Here is a 25,498-nt window from a genome sequence, read left to right as displayed (position 1 = left end):
AATGAAGACATAAAGAATATAAGGAGTGATAAAACCTTAATGCACCATGCTTGACTAATTATTTCAAAAGGAAAGAATTCTGTATGCATTGGATTTAACCAGAAAATGTAGAAAAGCACCTGTTCTTGACACCTACAATTGCAAATGATCAGAGTATTTCATGAACCCAGAAAGTTGTTAGAAACATTTTTTTAAACATACAATTTTCCCCGTGTACATAGATGAACAACTAAGTTATGAGACAAACATAAGGAATTGAATGGAAGATGTTCAGATCTGAAGGCTGTGTAAAAATCCAGAGAGCCAGTGAGGGTGGCTAGCTGATGATATATCAGTGAAGACCAAAGACAAGCATGTGGTGGTGTTTTTTTTTCCTAAACTTGAAGGAACAAAACAAAAGGGTGGTAGTCTGGTGCTGGTACATAGGTGGTACTTTAGGCTTTGGGGAACTTATGTGGGACTGTATGAAAAAATAGTAGATGTGTATATTATAGCTAAGGTAATCAGATACTTCATATTAATTTGGTGCTTTTTATTCAGAGATTGCCAAATATTTTTCTAGTTCTACTAGTCATTTATTCTGTAAGTAGAAATCTACTTGCTTTTGAATTTTTGCAGAGTTGCACACAGTGGTGAACACTTTAAAAACTGCTGTTAGAAAGGCACATTCCAAGGAAGCTAATTTTATGGGAAATTGTCATAGAATCAGAGACAGAATTAATGTCTGACTCCAAATTCTTATTTCAGTGCTCCAAGAAATTGTGCCCCTATGGAATAGAAATAAAATTCTAAGAGCCATTTTTAATTAAGGCTACTGGTTAAAATTACCTGTATCAGACCATAACATGATCTTACTTAGCTAATGGCATTTTCTGTTCAATAACCCTGATGTTATTTCCAATTTGACCTCTGTTTTGTGTCATATCTTCTTCAGATGTTATTTCTTGTTGCTTATTCTTTACATTTTGTTAAGTTTAAGACAGAAATAATCACTTCTGGCATGTTAGGTGGTTAAATTTTGCATCAGTAGGACTATATTTGAGAATGTCTGTAGCTTTTGTTTTCCACTAGCCACTTGTTTTTTGTTTTGTGGTATCAGAGTTATATGGAAGAACAAGGGAACGGCTGTTTCTGTGTTTCTTGCATTGGCTTGGATATTTGCCTGAAATATACAAGGTCAAAATAATTGAACCCTATATTATAGTCAGTTTATAGCAAGAGACATGAGGTATGTACACAGTACTTGGATTCACAGTATGTTTTAGGACTGAGTCAGAACTCACAATTTGTTTTAAATACTTCTTGCTTACGTTGATAAGTTCTAAATTTGGTTTAAGTGTCTCTTAGCTGAGGCTGAAGCTTAATGCACAGTCCAGTATCATCAAGGTATGTCAAGGTTTGTGAAAATTTCTTCATCTGATGAAAGTGCCTTCTATTCAATATGTGCAATAGACAGTGTGGAATTTGCCCAATAACCTTGAATTAGCCTTTTTTATTTCATTTACTTCCTGTCACGTTATGCCAAAATATGATCTTTTCATAAAGGTTCTCCCTGCCCTCCCTGCATTTTGACTGGGTAAGAATACCTCTGAAATACCAGGTTCCACCATCTCCACAAATTTTTTCTTCATCTGATGTTCTTATTCTATCTGAGGTTGAGGACAGGCTCTGCTTTCTTTTCTGAGATGAAATTACTTTTTTATTTATATGGTTATTTTCACAGTTGCATTTAATAGCTTGCAGTTAATAAAGCACACTTTATCCCTTTTTACTTACTGAATTTTACAGAAGTGACTCCCGCATTCATATTAGGGTGCTCGTCTATGAAGGTGACTCTCTGTAGCATGCTTACAAAGGCAATTGCAGGTGTCTGTGCTGGCAAGTACTAGCATTTCAAATAAAATCAATTCCTTGTTTCCCATGGGTAGATTATTTAGGTTGTAGATAATTATATCACAAGAGTAGAGATAGTTGAGCTAATTCTACACACGTCACCATTAGTTCATGTGCAAATCCCAGCAGGATCATTTTTGATAGTGTAATACTGGCAGTGCTCTGCTGCTTCTAAAACCAGCTTTGACTTGAAGAATTATAATCTTGCTGATTTTGTGATGAGTCAGACATTATGAAGTAGTAGAAGAAGCAGGTGAAGTGCTATACTATGATTGCTTTGCATCTTTTTTCCTCTAACTTACCTTCCATGTGGTTTGCGGGACACAGGCCTGTTGCACTGGAACGTCTTTAGATACATGACAGTTCTGCTTCTATTCTTTTGTCAGAACCTGCATTGGAGCCTGGCGCTTCTGGGTCTGACACAGGCAGCCAGAGTGTGACAGACCTGGCTTCACTCCTCTTGTTCTGCTGTGTAAATTTGCAAGTAATATCAGTAGCTTCAAAGTTCTCCTTCTTGTGTCATATCTGCCAGGTGGTGCTACATGCCTGGATTGTTACTCAGGTGAGTTTTACTGATGGCCTCACCTTTGACTGTGCTATCCATCCTGCATACAGCCTGAGTGTATAAGAAACAGTGAGTACCAGTAGAAGTGGGTGGCACAACAGGGAGACAAGGAAACACATGACTGTCTGTAGAGGAAGAAGGAAGGCAGTTTTAACATAGCTACATGCATAGACAAAGATGGAGTGAAGAAAGCCAAAGCTTAGCTTGGAACAAAGGATGAGTGTGAAAAGCAACAGGAAGGTCTTCTTTAAATATGTGGCAGCAAAAGGAAAAATAAGGAAATGTGTCCACAGCTCAGTGGGACAAGGGACTCACTTGCTGAAAAAGGACATGAAAAGGTTTGAGGGACTTGATGCTTTTTATGGCAGTTTTCAGTCATGTTTTTCCTCCAATTTCCCAAATCCTTAGCTTACTAGTAGTTTCTGGGGCAAAACATTATGCACAGAAGAGGACGGTACAGTTTGAGGGCACTTAAACTAATCAAAAATTAAGTCCATGGGACCAGAGAAGATGCATCAGAGGGGGCTAAGGGAGCTGACTGACATTGTTGCCAGGCTGCTCACTCTCACCTTTGAAAGGCGGTGGTGGTCAGGGGATGTTGCTTTTGATCGGAGAAAAGCAAATGTCCCACCCAACTTCACAAGAGCAAAAAGAAGGTCTGGGGAATTATGGGCTGGTGAGTGAGACTGGAGCTGGTGAGGTTGTGGAGCTAGTCGTCCTCAAGGCTGTTCCCAAGTGTCTGAAGGACAAGAAAGTGAGAACAGCCATCATGGATTTAGCAAGGGCAGATAACACCTGACTAACCTGATAGCCTTCTGTGGTTAAATGAGCGGCTATGCAGATGAAGGGAGAACAGCCGATGTGGCATACCTTGGCTTCAGCAAGATCATGTTCTTTTGACATGATCTCCCGTAGTATCCTTACACTCAGTAAGGCATGGTTTGATTAAGTAGATAATAAGGCACGTGGAAAACTGGTTGGACCATGAGGCTGAAAGTATGTTGATCACCAACAGGAAGTCCATCTGACAGCATGTTTGTAGACAATATCAAATTGAGTTGAGCAGTTGGTATGTTGAAAGACTGCAGAAACTTCAACAGACTGGGAAAGATGGGCAGATTGCACTTGACTTCACTGAACTTTGTGAGGTTGCTAAGACCTGCATCTGGGATGGTAGGACATGGAGTATCAGAACAAGTCCAGAGGAGGGCCACAACAAAGATGATCAAGGGGCTGGAGCACCTCTCCTACAAAGACAAGCTGAGGGAGACATATCAGTTGAGGTGTTAGCTAGGTTACAGCAGCAGTATGGGTAGTGTTTGGTCCATGCCATCTCTGTCTGATAGACGCACAAAATGGCCTTTGCCAGCTTTCTAACAGTACTGCAGGTGTGCACACTGGCTGGTTTAGGTAGGTACATAGTACCTGTGTTGTGCATTTCAGCTTGGTCAAAAGATATGGTGTACTTTGTGTGGGAACCATAACACCTTTTCTGCTTGTTAGATGTCTTCTCTGTTCCTGCCCCTGTGAAAGTGATGACTATTTCGCTAGGAATCTGACCCATCACCTTAGGATCTTTAGTTATTGCTTCAGTAGCTGCTGCGCATCACATATTTGGACCTGTCTTCCTTTCAGCCACCCAAACAGCCCAGGCTTCTGGTCAGACTAACTGGGCCTGTCTGTTTACGAGAACTGTATGAATCTAGAAAAGCATGTGCTTCATTTGGTTTAACCAGTTGTGGCTATGAGGAAGGCTCATGTTATAAAGGAAGTCTGATTGAATTATTAAATACATAACTTACTATGATGTACTCATCTGTTTTAATAGCCCATGGTTATTTTTTTTTTTTCTGCTGTTGATGGGGGGGGGGGGGGGGAGGGCAGGAAATGGTAATTACTTTACCTCCTGCCTTTTATAAGCTTGCTTATGTGCACTTACCAAGCAGGACTAGGGAAAAACACACATGAACATATCAAATATGAGTAAGCAGTAAAAGTACAACAGAAAAATGAATGTGAGTGCTTGAATCCAGTGACCAGAACTGCCAGGTACACAGTATGAGAAATTATAATTAATGTTACTACAGAAACAAATGAGAAGAACCAGTATGCCCCTCTTGTTGGAAACTGAGGAACCAAATGGTGACTAAACACCTGCAGCTACAAGTGGAGAAAGGGAAGATAAAAAATAACAAGGAGAGATCACTGGGCCAATTGATTTTCTGGGTCCTTTACTGCAGCTTAAAGTTCAACAGGTCTGATTATAAGGGCAGAGATCAAGGAAAGTGGTATCCAGAGACATGGAAATGGAAACAAGAGAACACTCAGTTGGAGGAGGGGTGGTGTTCTGCTGCACAGCTTGGTTCACATACCATATTTTATCAGTGGCATTGGTTTCTGAATTAGGAGAACTTGGTTCCACCCTTCCCTTGGGTTAGTCTCCTCTCGTTAGAGGGATGGGAGTAAAGCAAAGTGTTTCTGACTAGCAGTGGCAACTGCTTGTTTTGGAACTGTTTCAGAGAAGATTGGGTCACATGAGAAAGCAGAAACCTTACATATTGTATTTTTGCCACTTCAGACACAACCCTGAATGCTAACTGATCTGCCACTCTTTGTTGCTGTCTCAGAACAGTCAAGGGACTTCTTTGTCTGGAGAAGGAAATGCTGCATCTTTACTTCCCTCCCCTAATCCCCCTTCTGTTGCAGCACTGGCTGCTTTGGCAGGCAGAACTTTCCAGCACGTCAGTTGGCAAAACCACAAGTAGTGACAGTACCACAGATGCTTCCTACTACAACCATTTAGATTTTCTCTAGAATATTACTTGCATGGCTGATGCATACAGAAGGATGCAGGGGAATACTAGTAGCTTATGATTAAATACTGTTCTATTTGCATTCCTGCATCAAGCATAAAAGCTTCCACCTTAAATGAAACATCTAGACACTAGTCTGATTCAAAGAGAGAGTGGTGTAATGATAGCTTGATAAATGCTGCTTATGAAATTATAAGTCTATCCCACAGGCCCTATTCCACTGATGAGGCATGTAAGTCTCATGAGTTATTCTGGGGGTAGAAAGTCCAAACTATAAATATCCCCTTCTACCCATTTTTTTTAAAAAAATCTCCCTTTCCTCTCCTGCAGGAAGGCGGTATAAATACCTGGTTTGATGTGTCAGATTGCTCTAAGACTTCTTGCAGGGGTACTGATAAAGTAAGACTTTTTTTGCTGATCTCAGCATAATGAATGCTTTTGTTTTAGAAAGACTTGAATAACTGAACAACCCCTGTACTCTGCAGAGGAGAAGAACAGAAGGTAGTATTTGCATAATATCACACAGAGAATGGAATCAGATAAAAATGTCCTTTGTTAAAACATGTTTGAGAGAAGTGGTCAGGTTCCCTGTAGCATTGTCATATTTAAAAAAAAAAAAAAAGCCATTACTTGTGTTTTTATTAATCACTTTGAACACTTCTAATCACAAGGCATATGGACACAGCATACCCCAACTCCCCACCATAATACAGTTAGGCTTCTGTAAGGTGTTTTTCCATGGAAGTTAGTTTGCAGGTGTTGTGGAGGCTGGTCACTGCTGTGGGGCGGGTAAATAGGGCCTGTCAGTAGCAGACCAGATATGTAGCACATCAGTATCATCACAACCACGAAGCACTAAAGAGAAAACAGAAGTCAAATGGCCTTCCCTTTTGAAGTTAGAAAGGTTATCTCAGCATAGCAGCTTTTGCAGATTAAGTAGCAGGAATTGCACACACGTGGTATTTACTTAAATTGTCTGGTATTCCAGTCCTGTTACAGTCCCTCCAACCAATCATCACTTATGTGAAATCATACTGTGATCCACGTTGGTTGTCAAATTTCAGCATTCAGATTCACAGCATAGATCCAAATAGGTTCTCCTGTAAACCAAAATAAGATATAAAGGTACCTAAATGCTTAAGCAAAATTATGAACTGAAAGAGGGACACAGTTCATAACCCTCCTGGTGGTGGCCAGAGCTGGAGGAACTTATGTTACTTGCTATGCCTTTTCCAACCTGAATATTCATTCCTCTTGTTCCTCGCAAGCCTACCCTGTTATATAGAAGCATATGCTATCAGCTCGCTGCTTTGCCTCCCTTGGAAGTTTCTGCAGCCTTCTCACTGCTCATAATTTTCTTTCCCCTCACCTCTCCCATTTCCTCCACCTTTATGTTACTGGGGTATTAACCACAGAAGGAGCAGCCCCCATACAGCTGATAACATGAAAAGCATTTTTGGCAGCAGCAGTACGAGCTTCTGCAGCAGAAATTTAACCAAAAGACATTCTGGTGTGGTTCACCATGCTCTCACAGAAAGATGAAATAGCCCAACTGACAGGATACTGCAGGAAGAGAGGAACAGAGCAGAGAAGGTAACCCAAGCCAGCATCGTGGATTATGATCATTATCACTGCAGCGTTAAAGGATCGATTGCAACTTGATCAGCATCCCTCAGAAAAGGTAGAGAGCAGTTTGCTCAGAACAAGTAGAATTTCCAGAGAATGGTGCTGGGCAATGAATAAGGCTGGTTGTACAGGTATTTAGCAGGTTGCAACTTGTCCACACTTTCCAATGGAACAGCAAGAAATCCTCAACACCCAGACATCCTCCTCGATGAGTTTCTAAGCTAGTTTAAAAACTTGGAGATGTTAGAATAGCAACAAGCACTAACATGAAAAATAACACATATGCCTCCACCTTCATTCTTGTAAGTGGCTAAACCATTTTATTTGGCCAAACCATCTTATTTCACATCATTACTCTTCTGCCTCAGAAGCAAACATCTTGAGCTGTGTAATTTTATTAGGGCAGTCAATAGTTGAACGCATTTCTCAATGAAAAAACAGATCATTGAGGAAATTTAAGTTATAGTACAAGTATCAGGCTTTGTATTACGGTGTCTGACATTACTCTGTCCCAGGTGCAGCACCCAGCACTTACATTTGTTGAAATTTATGCCACTGATGATTGTCCAATGTGCCAGTCTATCTAGATCCCTATGTAAGGCCTTTTATGTCTCCAGAGAGTCAGCAGCCCCTCCCAGTTTAGTACTGTCAGCAAACGTGCTAAGGGTACATTCCACTCCTGCATCCAGATCATTGATAAAAATGTTGAACAGAACTGACTCTAATGTTTCAAGCTGGTTTATGAAAGCATACACAACTGTTTCAGTGGCTTGGTCTTCTGACAACAGTTAACCAGGATCAAGCATGGCTTTGGAAAACCCACACTGAGAGATCTAATGTCTGTGCTGATTGTCTTTGGGGACAGTAATAAAGCAAGTTGGTATGAAGTAGTATTCTCAGGTAGTATTTTATCAGCTCATGATCTTCATCCAATGGTTAGAAGTTTGCAGCACTTCTTCATTCCAGCAGAGAAAATGTTGATCTTAGCGATTAGTAGCAAGCTAACAATACAGTTGATATTCAGACTTGCACTGTCTTTAGTCATTTCATAGAGTTGAATCAATGAAGTTTAAAGCTGTAGCAAATGTATTCAGGTACTGACATGCCTGCAGAATGCTTGGCAACCGCTCCTAAGCTCAAAATAGTAATTCAGAATACTTTTAACCTCTCGTTATAGCATTTAGTTCATCTTTTATTGAAACACTAATACCTTTGAAATGAAATGTATAGCAATATACTGGCCTTACAGAAGAAAATTTAAGTGATTTCTGCACCATTGGAGAGCCAGAACACAGTATATTCAGATTTGGTGTTATAGGCAGTCCTCCCACATCTGCTAAACACATTCATTTTAAATCTTTTTTGGTTTCAGAAGCCTTTTCTTTTGTTATAAATAACACATTGCTATAGCAACTGTTTTGCAGAAACTCATCTATTTTTTCAATAGCTAGAATGTCAAATTTCTATTTGAATCATCTCACAACATTTGGTCAGTCAGCTAGTTTTACTATATGTCTTATACTTGGAAGATTTGACAGCATTTTTTCCTGTTCATACTTTAAGACCAGAACAGCAGCTTTGTAACATCAGGCATCCTACACATCCTACATTAGCATAAGATTATCTTCAGACTGCATTCATTTAAAATTTTGCATGTAAAGAGATGCACCAAGTTGATAAAACATTGAATTCTGCAATGGTGACAATGCATTTTTGTAATTTGAGGCAAAAGAGGGAGTATTTATATTCAGTCATGAAACTGATACTGCATTCTGTTTCACTTAGTTTCATAAAAACCTGTAAGAGAACCACCCTATGAACTAAGGAAAGGATGAGAGTCAGCTTCTCAATTCCATTTAAATTACAAACTTCTATTACTGAAAATGTATTTTTCAGTGTTCCCAATCCTTTCTTGTTGTTAAACAATAATATAGATTTCATTAACTTTATGCAACTGCAGAAGAACCTTCTTTTTCAGAAACCAACATTTGAAATCAAAAAAGTAGCACAGCATCTTTGAGAAAAAGGAGCAACTTCTTGCAAGTATCCTAAGTAGACAGCAGTGAAACTACACAAATCAGCAAATAAAGCAGCTCTTTGTTTTCCTTAGAAGTAGGTACAGTTTTTATTCTTTATACACTCGGAAGATTTGAAAGAGCCAAATAACTGAGTGACAAATTATCTTCTTCCTTGAGGAACAGCTGCTTTCCACACAACTGCACAGTAGAGCTTTCTGGATATCACTTTCGAATCTGTGGGCTTTCCTACATATCACAGACTCATACCTCAAAGTATACCAAAGCATGTCTGTTAGTATTTTGAAAAAAAAAAAAAAAAGGGCATAAGAGAAATTTAACAGATACCCACTGAAGACCATTTAAAAGTTGGATCATAGGACAATTCAGAGTGGAAGAAACCTCAGGAAGTCATCTAATCCAAACCCCTACTTAGAACAGTAGAACTTCTTGAAGTTTCACTCTTATTATTTCATGAAGCATCTTTCCTTTAATAATTGACAAGAAGAAAAAGCTGTGAATTTTCCCTACTTAAGAGCTATTTTCTGCTGAATAGTCTTCTGACTGTATATATATATATATTTAAAAAAGGAATAATATTTTGTTTTGGATATTTAAATACTTATTTAACAACTAACCCTTTTCACAGCTCAGAATATTTTCCCAGACAACTGTCTGCAGAGCTGCATTGCAAACTAAGGAAGTGGGGGGGGGGGGGGGGGGGGGGGAGTAGAAGCAGAGATTAAACACCACACAAAGTCTACGTTGTTCAGCACTGAACTAACAACTAAGCTTTGTTATTTCTCATACAGATTTCTCTCTTAACAGGAGGGGAAAACATCTTCAAGTCCTCTTTAAGTTTCACTGGTCTTTGCTAAAACTCATTAGAAAGAAAAGAAACACAATGTATTTGAAGTATCTTACAAGGAATCTTCACTCAAAACCAGTAACTTAAATCCTATCTATGACATTTAAAAACGTCACTGCTGAAATCCTCAAGATCAGATGTTAGACTAAATTCAGCTTGCTAGAGAACAACTCTAAAAACATGTCAGTAATACTATTTGCAGCAAGCTTTGTGTATACCTGCACTAGTCATAGATCAAAATTATTTTTATTTCATTTGGAAATAATAAGATTATGAGAAAGAGCTGCTAGAAGAAAGGAAAAAAAGTGCATGCTTCTACTTGCTAAAAGGTGTTTCTGCAGAGGAATAATAACTACAAAACTACAAGGCTTTTTTTTTTTTTTTTTCCCTAATGCACATATGCAATCCCATTTATTGTGCACATAATGCTCCTATCTTCCTATCTTTCCAAAAAATACCAAAGCCACTTATATTCTAGACAATCTGGTTGCCTCGCTTGTAAAAAAATCCTCTAGGATACCCAGCAGCCTGGCAAACATAACATATCACTTCACATGGAGTAACTTAAAAGTCTGAAAGTCGTAGCATTTTAGATGAAAAGCAGAAGCAAGGTGGAGTTCCTTATACTTAATGATATCATTTTAGAAATACTTTTAAAATGGCATTGTCTTCCAGTACTGTAATCTGGAATGAATATATATATATATTTTTAAAGGTAGAGGGATAGCTTTTTTCCCCATTAGAAAAACAACAACATAAATTTCATTTACAAGTTTCAAAGCCCAGAAGACCAACCACCAGAATGGTTTAACTGGTTACTTAATGAATCAGGATTCCAAGATTCCCCTCGTGTCTTCACGTTTTAAGACATTAATTTTTGACCCTCCCTTCAGAACATTTACAATAGCAGAGGATAGCAGAGATGTCCAGAGCTCTTGCTACCACAGTAAGCATTACAGCAGGAAAACACTAGGAAGCCCATTTGTCATGTCAGTTTAGGGTACAAGCAGCAGTTCCTTTCTTGTTGCGGCTCAGCTTGGATAGTTCCAGTGACTGTTTTCTTTGTTGAATTCCATCTGTTTACAAATAACATCCATGAGGCTAATGGGGAAGCTTTGTAGAATTACACTTCTTGGTGATTTTATCAGTTGACAAGGGCAGACAGACTGATGTCATCTACTTGGACTTCTGTTAGGCTTTTGCCATGGTCTCACATGACATCCCAATCTCTAAATGGGAAAGATGCATTTGAAGGGTAGACTATCCAGTAGATAGGGAATTGGCTCAATGGTCGCACCCAGAGAGTGGTGGCCAATGGCTCCGTGTCCAGGTGGAGGCCAGTGACAAGTGGCGACCCTCAGGGGTCTGTTGTGGGACCAGTGCTTTTCAATACCTTCATCAATGACATACACGATGGGGACTGAGTGCACCCTCAGCCAGTTTGCAGATGACACCAAACTGAGTGGTGCATTTGATGCCGAAGAAGGAAGGAACGTCATCCAAGGGGACTTGGACAGGCTGGAGGAGTGGGCCCACGTGAACTACATGAGATTCAACAAGTCCAAGTGCAAGGTGCTGTACCTGGGTCAGGGCAATCCCAGACATAAGTACAGACTGAGAGAACTTGTTGAGAGCCGCCCTGTGGAGAGAGGCTTGTGGATTCTGGTGGATGAAAAACCTGGCATGAGCCAGCAGTGCATGCTTGCAGCCCAGAAGGTCAACTGCATCCTGGGCTAAATCAACAAAGGAGTGGCCAGTGGGCCGAGGGAGGTGATTGTTCTGCTCTATTCTGCCCTCATGAGGCCCTACCTGGAGTTCTCTGTCGAGGTTTGGGGCCCCCAGCAAAAGAAAGATGTGGACCTGTTAGTGTGAATCCAGAGGAGGGCCATGAAAGGGGAGCAGGAGAAAGGGATAAGATACCAGGTTTTAGGTCTTGTCCACATTACTACTAGATGAATCAAAACGGTCCAGATGATTTGGTAAAAGGAAAAAAAGCTAGGAATTACTAATCTTTTTGGAAATTAAGATACTACAGAAAATGCTCTAGGGTATTTATTTTTTTATTTTTAACTATGATTTTAAAATGCTAGTTTTATAGCAGTGATTGTTATTCTAGTCCTTAATTAATTAGACTGTCATATGTCAGAAAAGACATCAGAAAGAATACCGAGGCCCATGCACATGGCCAGGGAGTAAAGATATACCATCTCATCTAAAAGTGTTTTTCAGAAACTAAGTCCTAAAATAGCAATTCCAAGCTCCTTATTTTAAGCAATCTATGTATTCATGTATCCTTTGACAAGTCTTATGACAAGAATCTGCATGTTTTCATTTGATAATTTTGCAGGTTCCCCCTAAAGTATGTTGCACAAAACTATATGCAATATCTGCTTAGCACAGACATCAGCCACATAGCTGCTTACCTTCAGGAGATGTTGAGACAAACTTAGGTTAAAACTAAAGATGCTTTATACCTACAAAGAGAAACCAATTTGGAGAAGAGGGGAAATGTCAATTTAAAGCTGTATTTGTAAAACTGAAATTGTTAAAAATAACTGATGCATCTTCTGGTGTTTATTTGTAGTTTTTTTTTTTTTTTTTTTTTTTTTTTTTAACTGTAATCAGAAGTTTTAGGAGGCTATTCACACAAAATTTAGAAGCATTTGAGCTATACGCTCTGTTTCTGTAAAAATCCTTAATACTATTAACAACCAAAAAATAAAAATAAAAAAACACTCCCATTTTCTATTTTTAGTTGTTCTGCAACAAAATTTGTCTACATTTCCAGTAAGTCTAGAAATACAGTAGACTAGAATAACTGAACTAGAGGGAATGAATGCTGCCTGAAGGAAACTTCACTTTAATTTTGAACTCAAGTTTGCTGACTAGGTTAAAGGCATGTCTCTTTTCCTAAGCTTAGGACTTATCATAGTTTTCAGTTTGTTTATAATGTGCTATTTCCAAGTAAAAAAGGATGCAATTATTTTGAATACTTGGGTAGGCTAACTGTTTAATACTTACTTAATTCGGCTTGCATACAGAAAGGCAGTAAACTCAGTGGAATTTGATTCTTTTGAAGTCATTACATCCTTTTAAAGTGACACAAGCTCCTTTAAGCAAATAACTTCAGTGCTTTTGAACAACGTGCATATTCAGATACAGTACATCTATAATGATCTCACAGATTCTGCAAAGGGTTTTTGCCCAGGAAGTTAGATCATTCTGTTCACTTTCATATAGTGAAAAAAAATACCTACTCATTCCCATGTCCTCCTTTTTAGACAAGGATGGAAAAAACATCCTCTCAGTGTGTATTCCAAAACCATGCTAATGCCAAGTATCACTCATGGTCACTCAAAGCTTTAAATAGGAAACACTAGTACTCACTTTGTGCCTTATCAACTATCAAAGCAAAGTTAAGATCGTGCCTTTGATGAGGAGGAGGAAGCCATAGAAGGCTTTTCTGTAAGACTATGATTGTACTTGCAGCCTTTCAGCATACTTCAGCTTCGTACCCTGGAAGAGAGGCATCTTAGGGAAGCAGATGAAAATATCAGAATACTGTTAAGATACTGCTAGCTTTGTGATGAATCAAAGGGTTACAGAATACATACTTGCATTTCAGTGAACAACTGCTGTTTTCTGGTTGGACTGTCCCTTGTCAGAACACCAGAATTTGATATGTCAGGTGATGTTTCAGTATTCTTAAGCACACACTTAAATCAAAAGTTCATTTTCCAGAAATCCCTTTGCTAGTATCCTACCAAGCTTGAATTCCTACCATCTTCCAGCAGGGGCATGCCAAAGAACCTTTTTCAGTTTAACGTTTTAAAATTATATATTTTTTTTAATATAAAAGGAGTCTTGTTGGATGAGTTTTACAGTGGAGTAGGGGATTAGAGGAATTCAGTAAATCTTGAATGGCTGAAAACAAATTATCATCTATCTTCTACAATACTGGGCATCCTTATGCACACTTTCTACAAATATATCCATAAGATTAACAAGCTATGAAGTGGCCATAAAATTGTACAGAGACACAGAACATAGTACACTGTTTCCTCCACAGAGGGCAACAGAAGTCTGCTTGCTTCCTTGCAGTTCTTAGTATTTTGGACAAGCCATGTCACCCTTCTTGTTATTATATGATAATATATATTAATGCTACAAAGGTACTAAAAGCATAGGAGGCATATCTAATTTGCTTACCCTACTGAGGAATAGTCCCTGCTTTGCCAAATTTGCAGCATAAGTATCTCTTACTGTATTCTTATGCATTGCAACTAGAATGGTGTTGTCACTCCTAATGAGTTACCTATTTCATGCTGCATTCTTTCAGGTATTTAAACCCATCCCATAAGCAAATCCTCATCTTAGGTCTTACTTTGAACAAAAAGGGCAAGTAGTACCTGTAGGAGGCTTTTGGATTAGACACCGTATAAGCCAACTCCTGGACAGATGCTGCAGTCTCCTGAAGAAGCTGGTTAGTTCTGTATACAGTCCAGGGGAGAAGGTAAGCAGGAGCAGCGCTCAGGCTCTTGGCTCTGACCCAGATATTTTCATGACATGGCCCTGAATAAGCAGACCAGATCCATCTGAAGATAACTTTAAGTCGGAGCTAGACTCTCCATGCTGGTCAGGCTCATCCAACAAAGTTAAGGTATTTCAGTGAGGGCTTGGAATCTGTAGGATCAGAAGATATGCACTGCTTGGGGAAGGGGTGGAAAAAGCAGCTCTTTAGAACCAAGCATTTTGCATCATAAAAGCAGAACTGACGTTAAAACATTCTACTTTAATTTCTACAGGGCTTAATGTGATCTGGACCCTGCAGAAGCTGAACATATAAGGCCTCTGCAACAACTTCCCAATACAGTCAGACATACATCAGTTAACCTTTTATATTACATGTGCTTGTTCACTTTGAAACACACTAGAAAGCATCCTATTGTTCAAAAAAAAAATAATCCCTGGGAGTGTCAGTTCATTTTTGGATGCTCACATTTGCTACAGACCCCAATCATTGGTTTGGCATTATGGCATTTGTATCCATTATTTTCTTCAGAATATTCCATGATGCAGCGCTTTCCTCTTCCTGTTAAGACCAATACAGAAAAAATGAATCCTCTTTATAACAGTTAAATTTTCATTCCTCTTCCCCCAAAACCAAGATTAGGTGTCCTACTTTTTGTCTTATACAGAAGTGTATTAGATATCCTACCCAAGGCACAGAATTCAAACAGAAGTCAGCCTAGAACTGTACTTAGATTAATGCTGGTATTTAGGTTAATGCTGGTATTGCTTGATCATAATACCATGTATACTGTAACTTCTTGAAAAGGAACAAGCTTAAAGTCATTGCTGTAAGAGCTGTTTTTATAGAATTAGCACGCATTTCAGGTTTAAATTAGTATTGTACTGACATTCAAGAATTTCAGTCCCCATACAGACTGAGATGAACAGCACATTTATTTATTTCAGTTACAAGAAAGACAAGTAAGTAAACCTTACAACCAGAAAGGCAATGACGGCCTCATTAGCTTAGTGATAACCATTTCATAATCTAGGCAACATGTTATGATTTCTTGAGATCACAAAGAAAGCATACTCCCCCCCCCCAACAACTTTTCCTTATTTAGTTTTCACTTACACTTCCTATAAGAACAGCACACTGATATTAACAGAATCAAGAGGGACCACTGATGTACAAAGCCTACATTCAACTCCCCTGTCCCTCCAAAAGGCTTAAGTGTAGAATTTATTCCAAAAAAATGATACAATGCAGTCATGAACACAACTAGAAGATATAAAAAATAAAGTATGTTTTCAAATGAAGTTATGATGCATTGAATCGTCTCACATGGTAGTGTACTTTATGGATAAACTTCCCGCATTTTAAGCCAATGCTTGTCTGACTTTTGTAATAGGGGAAGAAAAAAAAACCAGCTTACATAAAAAAGAATTACTCCACCAAGCATGCTGAAGAAATCTGAAGTGAGGGAAGTGCTCTAGAAAGGTGGGAGAAGTTATTATACAAAGTGTCAAGTGCAATCCCCCCCCTACCCCTTCTGCCTAGAATTCAGTGTATTCACCTAGGTACAATAGAAAAGACTGAATTCAGAGTGGTTGACAGTGGGATACAGTGCTCTATGTCCAATATTAGCCACTGAAGAACAAACCCAAACATGAAGGTATCCCACCACAAGGGGAAAGATGCTCAAGCTCATCTTCCTAACCTGTTCATTTCTGCAGTTTGCTCTAGTGTTATCTCTTCCCTAATTACCAACTTAATTCCTTTCAAGGGACCCATTTAAAAATTTTCCAAATTTCTGAATTATTCTGGAAAAAAAAAAAACACCTATAGAAGTGTTATGTTTAAGACAGAGCTGTCAGAAGAAAAATAGTATGAAATTCATGCTCTTCTGAACAGTAATGGACCTAGAAGACATGGGAAGTACCAGCTCAAGTACTGCTCCACCATCCTTAACTGTTTCAAGAATCCAGATGAGGCAGACCATGGCTTTTTCAGTCTATCACTAATAGGTCCGTTTTGGTACATGAACGTGAGAAATATACTTTCACTGGTGCTATCAGTCAGTTCTTCATTTAGATGGTCAGGAATATAGTCCTTATGCAGTACTCAGAGTGCATCTTAGAATTCCAGCCAGACCTGTTCATTTCCAAGTACTTTTGGGGCTCATTGAAGACTTTTGAGTACCTTAAGCTTACATTCATTATGAGGCAGCCACCATGATTCCATTTACCCAAAGTACTGCTTTAGTGGGGCTGTTACCATCTTGAAATTGTAATTTAAAGTTAACCAGTAATACAAGAGTACTTTTCAATGTTTCCTGTGAAGGAGCTGAGGAAAAAAAAATCTGTAATAAACCATTGCTGCAATTTTATTTTAACAAAAGGGCAGATTTATTCATGTTTACAAACAAGTTTCAAAAACAAAAAGGAGAACATGTATGCTACCCACTAACAACCTTTCAAAATGCCAACAGCCCTCATGCCGCATGAAGGATTCTATAGATTAGAAAAAAATCACAGTTCCACTCACAGTTCACCAAGACAGCACTAAACTAACATGTTTAGACAAAAACAAAGGACTAAGATTCTGATGTATTTCGATTTAATCCATTTTGCCCGAGATAACAGAAATATTTCAAGCAAGTTCCATCACATATTGATGTCCTGCATTAAACAATCCTACTAAGTTCTGAACAAAAGTTATTCAGTAAGTTTCTCAAAATTTTTAAAAATTAAACAGTTGTTTCAAAACCATTAAGTAGTAAATGTATTTAAGAAACTAATTAGGACAGAGGCCATAACTTCATTAGAACACCACTGCTCATGTTTTTACAAAGCATTAGTGTTATCTATTTGGCTATTAGTATTAGCAATTTATCTACAATATTTAACAAGGTAAATTGCAGGCAAAATTTAGTACAGTTTCAATAGAAACACCCTTTTCCTGAAAATACAGCAGTATTTGAAGGACTAGTTTTTTTTTTCTTTTTTTTTTTTCTTTTTTCTCTTCTCTGCATCATTTATAAGGAAGCTTCCCATCTATGAACAGGAACAAAAAAGTATCTACAAACCTTGTAAACAGATCTGTATCATTTATAAACATAAATAATCCAAATTATTAACAGCCAACAGCAGAAATTAAAGTATCAATTCAACAATCCAGGGCCTCCTTGCCCTTCCCAGCCTTCCCCTCAAAAAAGGATCAAGATAAACTAAAGCTCTGCTAACACACTGTTCAGGACCATTCTTAAGTACAACAGATGATCCACAGGTCACTTATGCTGAGTTACTCTTCATCTGTCAGAGTTCATTATTACTCCCACCCCCAGAAAAGCACCCTCCAGTCTGGCAGAAAGCTTTTTTTTTTTAAAAAAATAAATCTACATTCGTACAAGTGTGTCTTCTGTTGAAGTCCAAGACAAGAATATCATCTTGTCCATCATAATGTGTGAAGAGACCCAGTTTCAATTTCTTTACAATGCAGCTAGTGTATTAACATTCAGCTTACAATCAGAGTGATGTTTCCAAACTATGTAGCGGGCTCCCTGGGGATGAAGAGGTAGCAGACTTGTTCATGTCTGTTGTAAGGTGAATTCCACTGTCAACCGCATTGTTATTTTTATTGGGAGAGGGTGGGGGAGTAGAGTTGCGTTTTGTTGGAGCATCATCTTCAGCATCAGTATCATCAATAAGGGGAATATGAGGCTCGGAGTCTTCTATTCTAAACTCAGGATGCGTCATAAAATTGTGAATTGAGCTTCGTGTCTCAGGTTTCTCTAGTCCCTCGTACAAGGAACTACGAAATGCATTCACCACTCGGATCTGTAAACAAAGAAAAAGGTGGTTAAAACGCTGCGATTTACTGGTAATGGTATGGTTCTTATGAGTTTGAATCCACAAACAGCTAGACATGAGTGAATCGAATTTATATGTGATGCAGTGGAACTTGCAATAAACTGTAAAATGAAGAGCATTTCAGTAGAGCACTGCCAGTCTACACAATAGGAATAAAAATTGTGAAAGTACTGCAAGAAGCTGAAGGGCCTAAAAATTCAGACATGGCACTAGAATTGTTCAATTACTTAACATGGGCTAAGCATTTTTCAAGTGAGGCCAACGATTATTTATTTATTCACAAATTAAATAAATTTCAGTGAGTTTTATTGAATATTGGGGGGGGTGGGGGGGAGAGATGGCGGGCAGAAAGGGAGAATGGGGCTGAAAATAAGTTAGAGGGTAAAAGGGTTACTAATTCTCATGCTAGGAATTAGGATGTCAACTGACTATGAAAAAGCCAAGCATGTGTAAGCCAATGTCACAATGACCAGACGTTTATGAAGTCATGCAAAAAAGGATACCACTGTAACAGCTGTAAATATTCGAGTATATACCCATCTATCACACTAGAGAAAGTTTCTTACTTAGTAATGATTTGGAAACTTAATACCAGAACTAGGAACCTGAATATTGTATTGTACACTTAAAATGTAGAAATGACAGGTTCTAACTTTGAAGACACTACTCAAGTAGCACAAAGTATGAGAGAAGCAGGTGATCAGCCTTAGCTTACTTGAGTTTTCAATTTCCATTGAATTCATGGACAAAATTCCCAGGCTGAAGTCTTTTCACTGCTTAACTAACATTTTTCAAATTAGAATACCGAGTTTACAGAATTCATAAATAAACATTTCAGAATAGAATTGGATATGAAATTGGATACAGGGAAGTACAATTTCATTTTGCAAATTGTGCATGTCCAAGTTGACTTCAACTTATGCTTTTCAAATTTTGATTTGAAGGATGAAATCACCTGCCACACACCTCTTTCTCCTATGTTCCATGTTTCCCTGACCAACTAATTGATATAAATATAGTTAATCAGAAGTCAATGAGCCCTTTGTCTAACACTTTAATCAAAATACAGTTCAGCATCCCCTTCCGTTAGTAGTCTATTCAATGCTCAACATCTCTAAGCAATCCAAGTAAGTCTTCAGGGAAGTAGTTTCAATCCAAAAGCTCCTGTGTTGTACAATAAGAAACAGCGCAAAACTTTCTAGTAAACAAGAATAGCTTACTGTTACAAAACAGTAAGTCATAATTTAAGAGGACTTTTAAATTAAGACAACTCTTTTTTGCACATCCAAGATGACTTGTTGCAAGCACTGAAGTTTATCAGGACTACTGCTTCCATACAGGATGCACTGAGTTCCTTTATAGTAAACATAAAGCAATTCCAGGTGAAGGAATGAAGCTGGAAGGTTGAGCAGGTCAGGAACACTGGTGTATCTTAACTCCTTTGAAGTCAAACACCCTTGTAGTAAACAGAAAAGGACTCCCCAAAAGCAGTGTGTCAAGTTTGTTACCAGAGAAGCACTACACGTGACAGGTTCTGACCACTTTCTTTGATCTCTAGAAATAACATTGTTCCCCCCACCCCAACCCCCATTTCCACTAAGAATTTTACTAAAAACCTATAAAGTCCCCATTTTTATACTGTAGGTATACAGCTGAGACCCAATGACAGTGGAAATCACTGGGAGGTGACAGGGAGGACATGCAACTTTCAATAAAGGGATGACAAGAAATAGTGTTGATGTGCTTGAGAAGTAAAATGTTTCAGCAGCATCTAATACTTTACTATTCATCAAATAAAAAAAAAAAAAATTGAGCATGCTCCTAAGGAGTTTGCATGTTACATGAGCTTTAAACAAGTCCAGCATGCTGCATAAGCTGTCTTGGCACTTTCCAAGAGAGTCAGCAGTGACAATGCCAAACTGAAAGTTTGCAATTCCTTTATTTGGCATGTTGCATCCCACCACCAATTTGTGGCAAAATGAAATATGATTGCCTCATGGGAATAGTTTTCATTGCTTACAGATGGTAAGTTAGAACATAAGCAGTAATGGAAAACAGTTTTTAAGCTTAACAGGACAGCTGTAATTATCATAGGAATATAAACATATCCACAATAAAGTTATTTCCGTGCATGTGAATCAAGACTAATCTGGACACTCCTGTGAACCCAGGACCCTTAGAAAGTCAGCCATGAAGGCAGAAATCAGATAAACAGCATTTTAAGTAATAAAAGGTAAAAAGTAGAATTTTTAAAGCTTTATTTTTAGCTGTTAAAGATAATTAGACAAGAGAGCTAACTATAAATAAATATCATAAGTGAGGAGCAAACAAGACAATTTGTTATGTATAATTTATACTGTCATCAGGCCTTTTTCATATTAGTACCAGAATAGTAAGGAATGCAGTAAGCACTCCAAATCCTCCTGGCCAGATGGCTGCTTAGAGCAGCAACCTCGCTTCACAGGAACATCTGAACTGTCTTCCAGCAAACAGCTCCAAAAAAAGAGAAAAATGAAGTAACACATCTGCTTCCCATTAATATACATTACTTATCAAAAGATGTTTTCCTGGAGGGTGTAGCAGAAAGCTGTACTTCTCAGTGAGACTCAAAAACTATTTCTGCACTACTGTAGCTTTGTACCGGCATTGGTCATTTGATGTAATGAGATGCTGCAGTGCCCATTAGATTCTGCTCAAATGACAGCATGGCATGAAGTTGCTCTCTAGAGAATTCTGAATGTCTAATTAATTTTCTTGAGTGTAGTTAGGGATACAGGTTACTCATTAGCATTTTAAGTAGGAGATGCAATTCTGCACATCCTTACTGGTAAATCTACTTTTCATTTTGTGTTCTTCAGGCATGCAAATCTGTGAGCTGAGCTTCTCAATAATGCTGCAAGGTAGGAAAATATCTGTGTCACCAATGGAGAACAGGTTAGCTTGTGCAAACTAGCACAAATTCTGGCCAAGCCGGAAAAAAATCAGAAGAGAACAATTAAGGCAGCTCCTTAAATTAAAGGTCTTCGTCCACCTGGTAATCTGAAATCTTAAAAAGCAGGAAGGGGAAAAAAGAGGCCTTCTCAAAGTTATTTTAAAAAACAATTATTTAACCATTCTATAGGAAATTAGAGAAGGAAGTTAAATGCATAATATATTACTAAGATAGAAAACTTTCAACGATAGTTGAATACTGATAGCTAATATCTAACTATTACACATCTTCAGAATCCATAATTTAAGCCTACATGCATGAGCAGTTAAATTTTTAGCCTCTACAGACAAAGGCTGAAACTAAAATGCCACTTAGATCACAATATCAAGAGGGCAGTTAGAGACAAGAACTGTACTGTCACTGATGGCTTATGAACTGCTGCCAGAAGAACCTAGAAAGGAAAAGAAATCCTTCAAATGTGAAAGTTTTACCACTGAGTGCTTAAATATTTTTTCCTTTTTAGATTAGCTAAATAAATATTTCTTCTGACTTGTACGCACTTAAGAAGCCTTGTTTCGCCACCTGAATCCTGATGTTGAGAAAGTTGTGTTATTCAGTAAAAAGGTCCAACGAAAGCAGAGATTCATAAGTTCCTCACAGGCTACAAAGAAAATGCATTTAGTGCTCCATGTTCTAACTACATTCATATTTTCAAAATACCATTGCTTTTCCATCAGTTTGTTTACCTTTTAATGTATTCTTTGTGCTATATAGAGTGAAGACAACTACTTAGTAGACCTAGTTCTACAATTATACACTTAATTCATTTATTCAACATAAGTCACCCTAAGAGGCATATACTCGAAAATTTACAACAGTTTTCCTGTTTTTATCTTAAATAACCCTCTGTACACAAATGGATGAAGGCACAGGATGTGCAGGCTCACAGCTTTAACGTGAAACTCTTTTGTTGCAATTGTTCCACCTGTTCTCAGCCCTCTAAGAAAAAAAAGTCTTGAGGACTCCACTTTGTGGAAAAGCTCTATGAAAAGCCTGAACGATGATTTTAAGTACTAAGGAGAAAATGAGAAACGTTAGGTATGTGAATCAGGAAATGTTAATTTCATGCACTTTAGGAACACACACTCACACCCCACAGTAGTAGAAGCAGTAGTAGAGGAAAACACTACATGTGTAGGGGTAGAAATATTTGTTACATCATGGTGCTGGCTGGCGATGGAGGGTTGCCGCCTTAGAGCCCCCTGAATGGTACTTCCACTCTGGAAAGCATTCACTACATCCATCTGCAAGGAATCAGAGATTGTGACAGCTTGCTCAGAGAAAGAGAGAGAATGAGAGAGAGAGAATGAGAGAGAAAAAGAGAGAGAGAGAGAGAGAGAGAGAAGGACTATCCCATCTATAACACACAAGAAGTAAAGAAAAAAGGCACTTTTCTTTTTAATACAGCAGAAACACGGGTAAGAGTTGCATTTAGAGCTGAAGAAAACAGAGAACCCTGAGGGATTATACATTCATCCATATCCCCTCTTGAGAGTCTCAGCCACACCATTTAGAATTGCCACTCAAAGGACTGAGGATGGAGAGGAGTGATTTCCCTCATAATACCCACTGCGTCCTACCTTCTCCAAGACCATACCTGAGTTTGTATCCTGTTTAGGCCCCTAAACCACAAGATCTGACCACGACGTAATTCTCTCTCAGCATGATCAATCTCCTCCACATCTTCTGCTAGCTCTTCCTCAGGAATCTCTTCCTTTTGTGTTCCATGACCAGCTTCCTTAAGGAATTTCAGGCGGCTGGTTGGAATTGTTGAAATCAACTAACAGTGAATGAAAATCATGAAACAGGATTATTATTTTAAGGGGGAAAAAAGAATAAACATACTAACAGATGCAAGCCTTAACATACAATCCTGCATACAATCATCAAAGTTGGAAAAAAGATAAAGATATACACGGGTTAAGTGCATCAACGTAAAGCCATCACTCCATCTGAATAGTTGCAAAGCTGTGTGTTTCCATAGCGCCTCAACTGAGATGTGAAATTAAACTTGGACTACAAACCTCGAAAACTTCATCCTTAGTAGGGAAAAAGATTCTGCTTTATAATTACTTGACCATGCCATGAAGGAACAGTACCTCAATTCTCTCTTCTAGGCTACCTGTAAACCTCAGAGTGACTATGTGATTTTAACTTTTTTTTTTTAAAAAGATACATTTTCCAAGAGCCTTCTTTATAGTCTTATAGCCACTTTTAAAATATGCATTTCTGTATGTATTCACAAGTAAAATTAATCCTGCCACTTTCATATAAAAATTGAAGTGTTCTTTACAAAATGGAATGGAAGAAACTGTACTGAAAAACTTTTCAAGTGGTATAAAAAACTTAGACAACTATGTCATTAAATAATGACAAACTATGTAGCTCTGAAGTTTTGTGTAGATAAGCTTGCTGCTTACAATTATTGTGCATGCAATAGTATTGAAATACAAAAAAAAAAAGATGCAGTAGCTTAGTTATGCTTCATAATTGTGCAACTGGAGAAGATTAAAGAGAAAACTGTTTTGAGTTTTGCTGTGTTTTGCTATTCCAGAAAGTCCTAAAATACCAAAATACTAGCAAGTATTGCTACAGTCCTGATTCGTCAAGAAAACCATTCAACACCAAGTTAAATATATAGAAACATTAGCATTGCATCTGTATTCTTACAGAAGTTCTTCTAGTACTTATCTGGCTGAAGACAATTTCTTGTTTAATTTCAATTTAATTTCAGGTACTCCTAGTTAAAAGTTGCTGAGCATAAACTGGACATAGCATCTAGTTACGAATTATAACTACTCAGCCTAGTCAGTGTAAGGAATAACCAACTATGGACTTGCTAGCTATTGACCTAGACTATTTTATGCAGTATTTACTGTTAATCTCCACAAATTCATGTAGGCCCATTGAAAGATATAAGTACTTAAGATAAAATACTTTACATGGAAAACACAAGCACACACAAAGAAATAGTTGACATTTTGAAAAAAAGCTAGTTTACCTGGCCCCAAAGTAGTGTTCCCATGCCCAAGAAAACAGACCACAGCCACTGTTCAATTGAGAGTTCTGAGCAACTAAAAGGCTTTCCACCAAACTGCACAATAATTATCTGTGAAAAGCAGTATTATTGAACATACATCAGTGATCCGTTATTACAAAATTCCATAGTAAAAAGATTGTTACAGAAAACGTTACTTTAGCACATAGGATTTACCATCCCATTAAGAAAGTATTTATTCCGTCTCAGCTGTTGGAACTGTTTCCAAACATGAGCAATCTTCTCTTGCTTTTCAGTTTTTCCAATAATTATTTAGTTATTCTTCAAATGGTACACTCAAGAAAACCCTGTTGGTTACTTCTTCGTGCTTAGTCTTCCCTCTTCATATGACATTTACAGCATATATTTGATGCTACAAATTTACGGTGTTTATTTATTATACTAACAACCATCTGAAAGTTGAATGAACTGATCTAAATGAATTTCTGTCAACACAAATCTTAGATCTGCAAGACGTGAACATTTCAGAAGTCATTCAGACTATTACTATGTATCTCAGTGTTAAATGCCAGTTTAGATGTCGCATTATGATGACTTATGTAGTAAAACCCTGGGGGAAGAGTGGTCAAGACCTCAAAAAAAAAAAAAAAAGAGTTAAAATGAGCTCCTTCTGACTAACTTATTACAACAATCTGTGCAGGCCCTAATAAGCAAGGTATCCCTACTGCATAGGAATAATATGCATGTAACTCTGCCTTGGAGAATAAACATTCAAGTAGCAGGGCAAACATCAAAAGGAAACAGTACTGACCACTAAGTAAGATCCTGACAACTGGAAGGTCCAAGAATAATTTATTTTATTAACATGGAATAAAACGCTAAGACAACTCAAGAGTTGCTTATTTGGGAAGGCATCTGTCCATTAGATTTATGAAAGGAACACAGTTGTAGGCAGGAGTAATTTCTACATATTTGGATTTGTTGGAAAATAATAGTCTGCTGCATTTGCCAGCCTAAAAAAAAAAAGTAACTTCTGGGAAACTGCCACCTGAAGAAGTCTAAAACTGGGAAAGTAAGTGAATCAATTTTACATGAAGTAGAGATGCATACACTTGCACTGCTTGAACTGCTATGTATTTGGTCAGTCTTTTGAAATTCAAAGGCTAAGAAGTAGATTAAGTTGTGTGATGTATGATGTATCTTAAGTCTAAAATAATGTAAGTCAAAATGATATTTTGTTAATCATTAAAGTGTAATATTGTTTTGTTGGTTATTTCACTACATTCACTGGTACGAATGAATTAAAGGTTAATGCTAATGAGGTGAAACTATCTTGTGTAAAC

At 37.9% G+C, this 25,498-nt stretch overlaps 1 protein-coding gene across 5 annotated transcripts in view; it reads right to left on the bottom strand.

Moving 5' to 3' along the window:
- Positions 1 to 15,228: 15,228 nt before the first annotated feature.
- Positions 15,229 to 25,498, bottom strand: part of ATP2B1 (ATPase plasma membrane Ca2+ transporting 1) — a 63,815-nt gene continuing 53,545 nt past the window's right edge. For 3 of the 5 annotated variants that reach the window (XM_038176113.2, XM_027451775.3, XM_038176111.2), the window contains exons 19-22: positions 24,159 to 24,266; positions 22,755 to 22,937; positions 22,315 to 22,401; positions 15,229 to 18,132 (exon numbers count right to left, since the gene is read on the bottom strand). In XM_038176113.2, the coding sequence (XP_038032041.1) occupies positions 17,821 to 18,132; positions 22,315 to 22,401; positions 22,755 to 22,937; positions 24,159 to 24,266 (690 nt within the window). In that variant the 3' untranslated portion in view covers positions 15,229 to 17,820. Of the gene's footprint in view, positions 18,133 to 22,249; positions 22,402 to 22,754; positions 22,938 to 24,158; positions 24,267 to 25,498 lie in introns of all 5 variants that reach the window. The other 2 variants (XM_038176126.2, XM_038176122.2) reach the window with 2 other exon arrangements.

This window comes from Anas platyrhynchos, chromosome 1, assembly GCF_047663525.1.
Source record: "Anas platyrhynchos isolate ZD024472 breed Pekin duck chromosome 1, IASCAAS_PekinDuck_T2T, whole genome shotgun sequence".
Classification (NCBI taxonomy): domain Eukaryota; kingdom Metazoa; phylum Chordata; class Aves; order Anseriformes; family Anatidae; genus Anas; species Anas platyrhynchos.
This window is presented reverse-complemented; position numbering and strand designations above follow the sequence as displayed.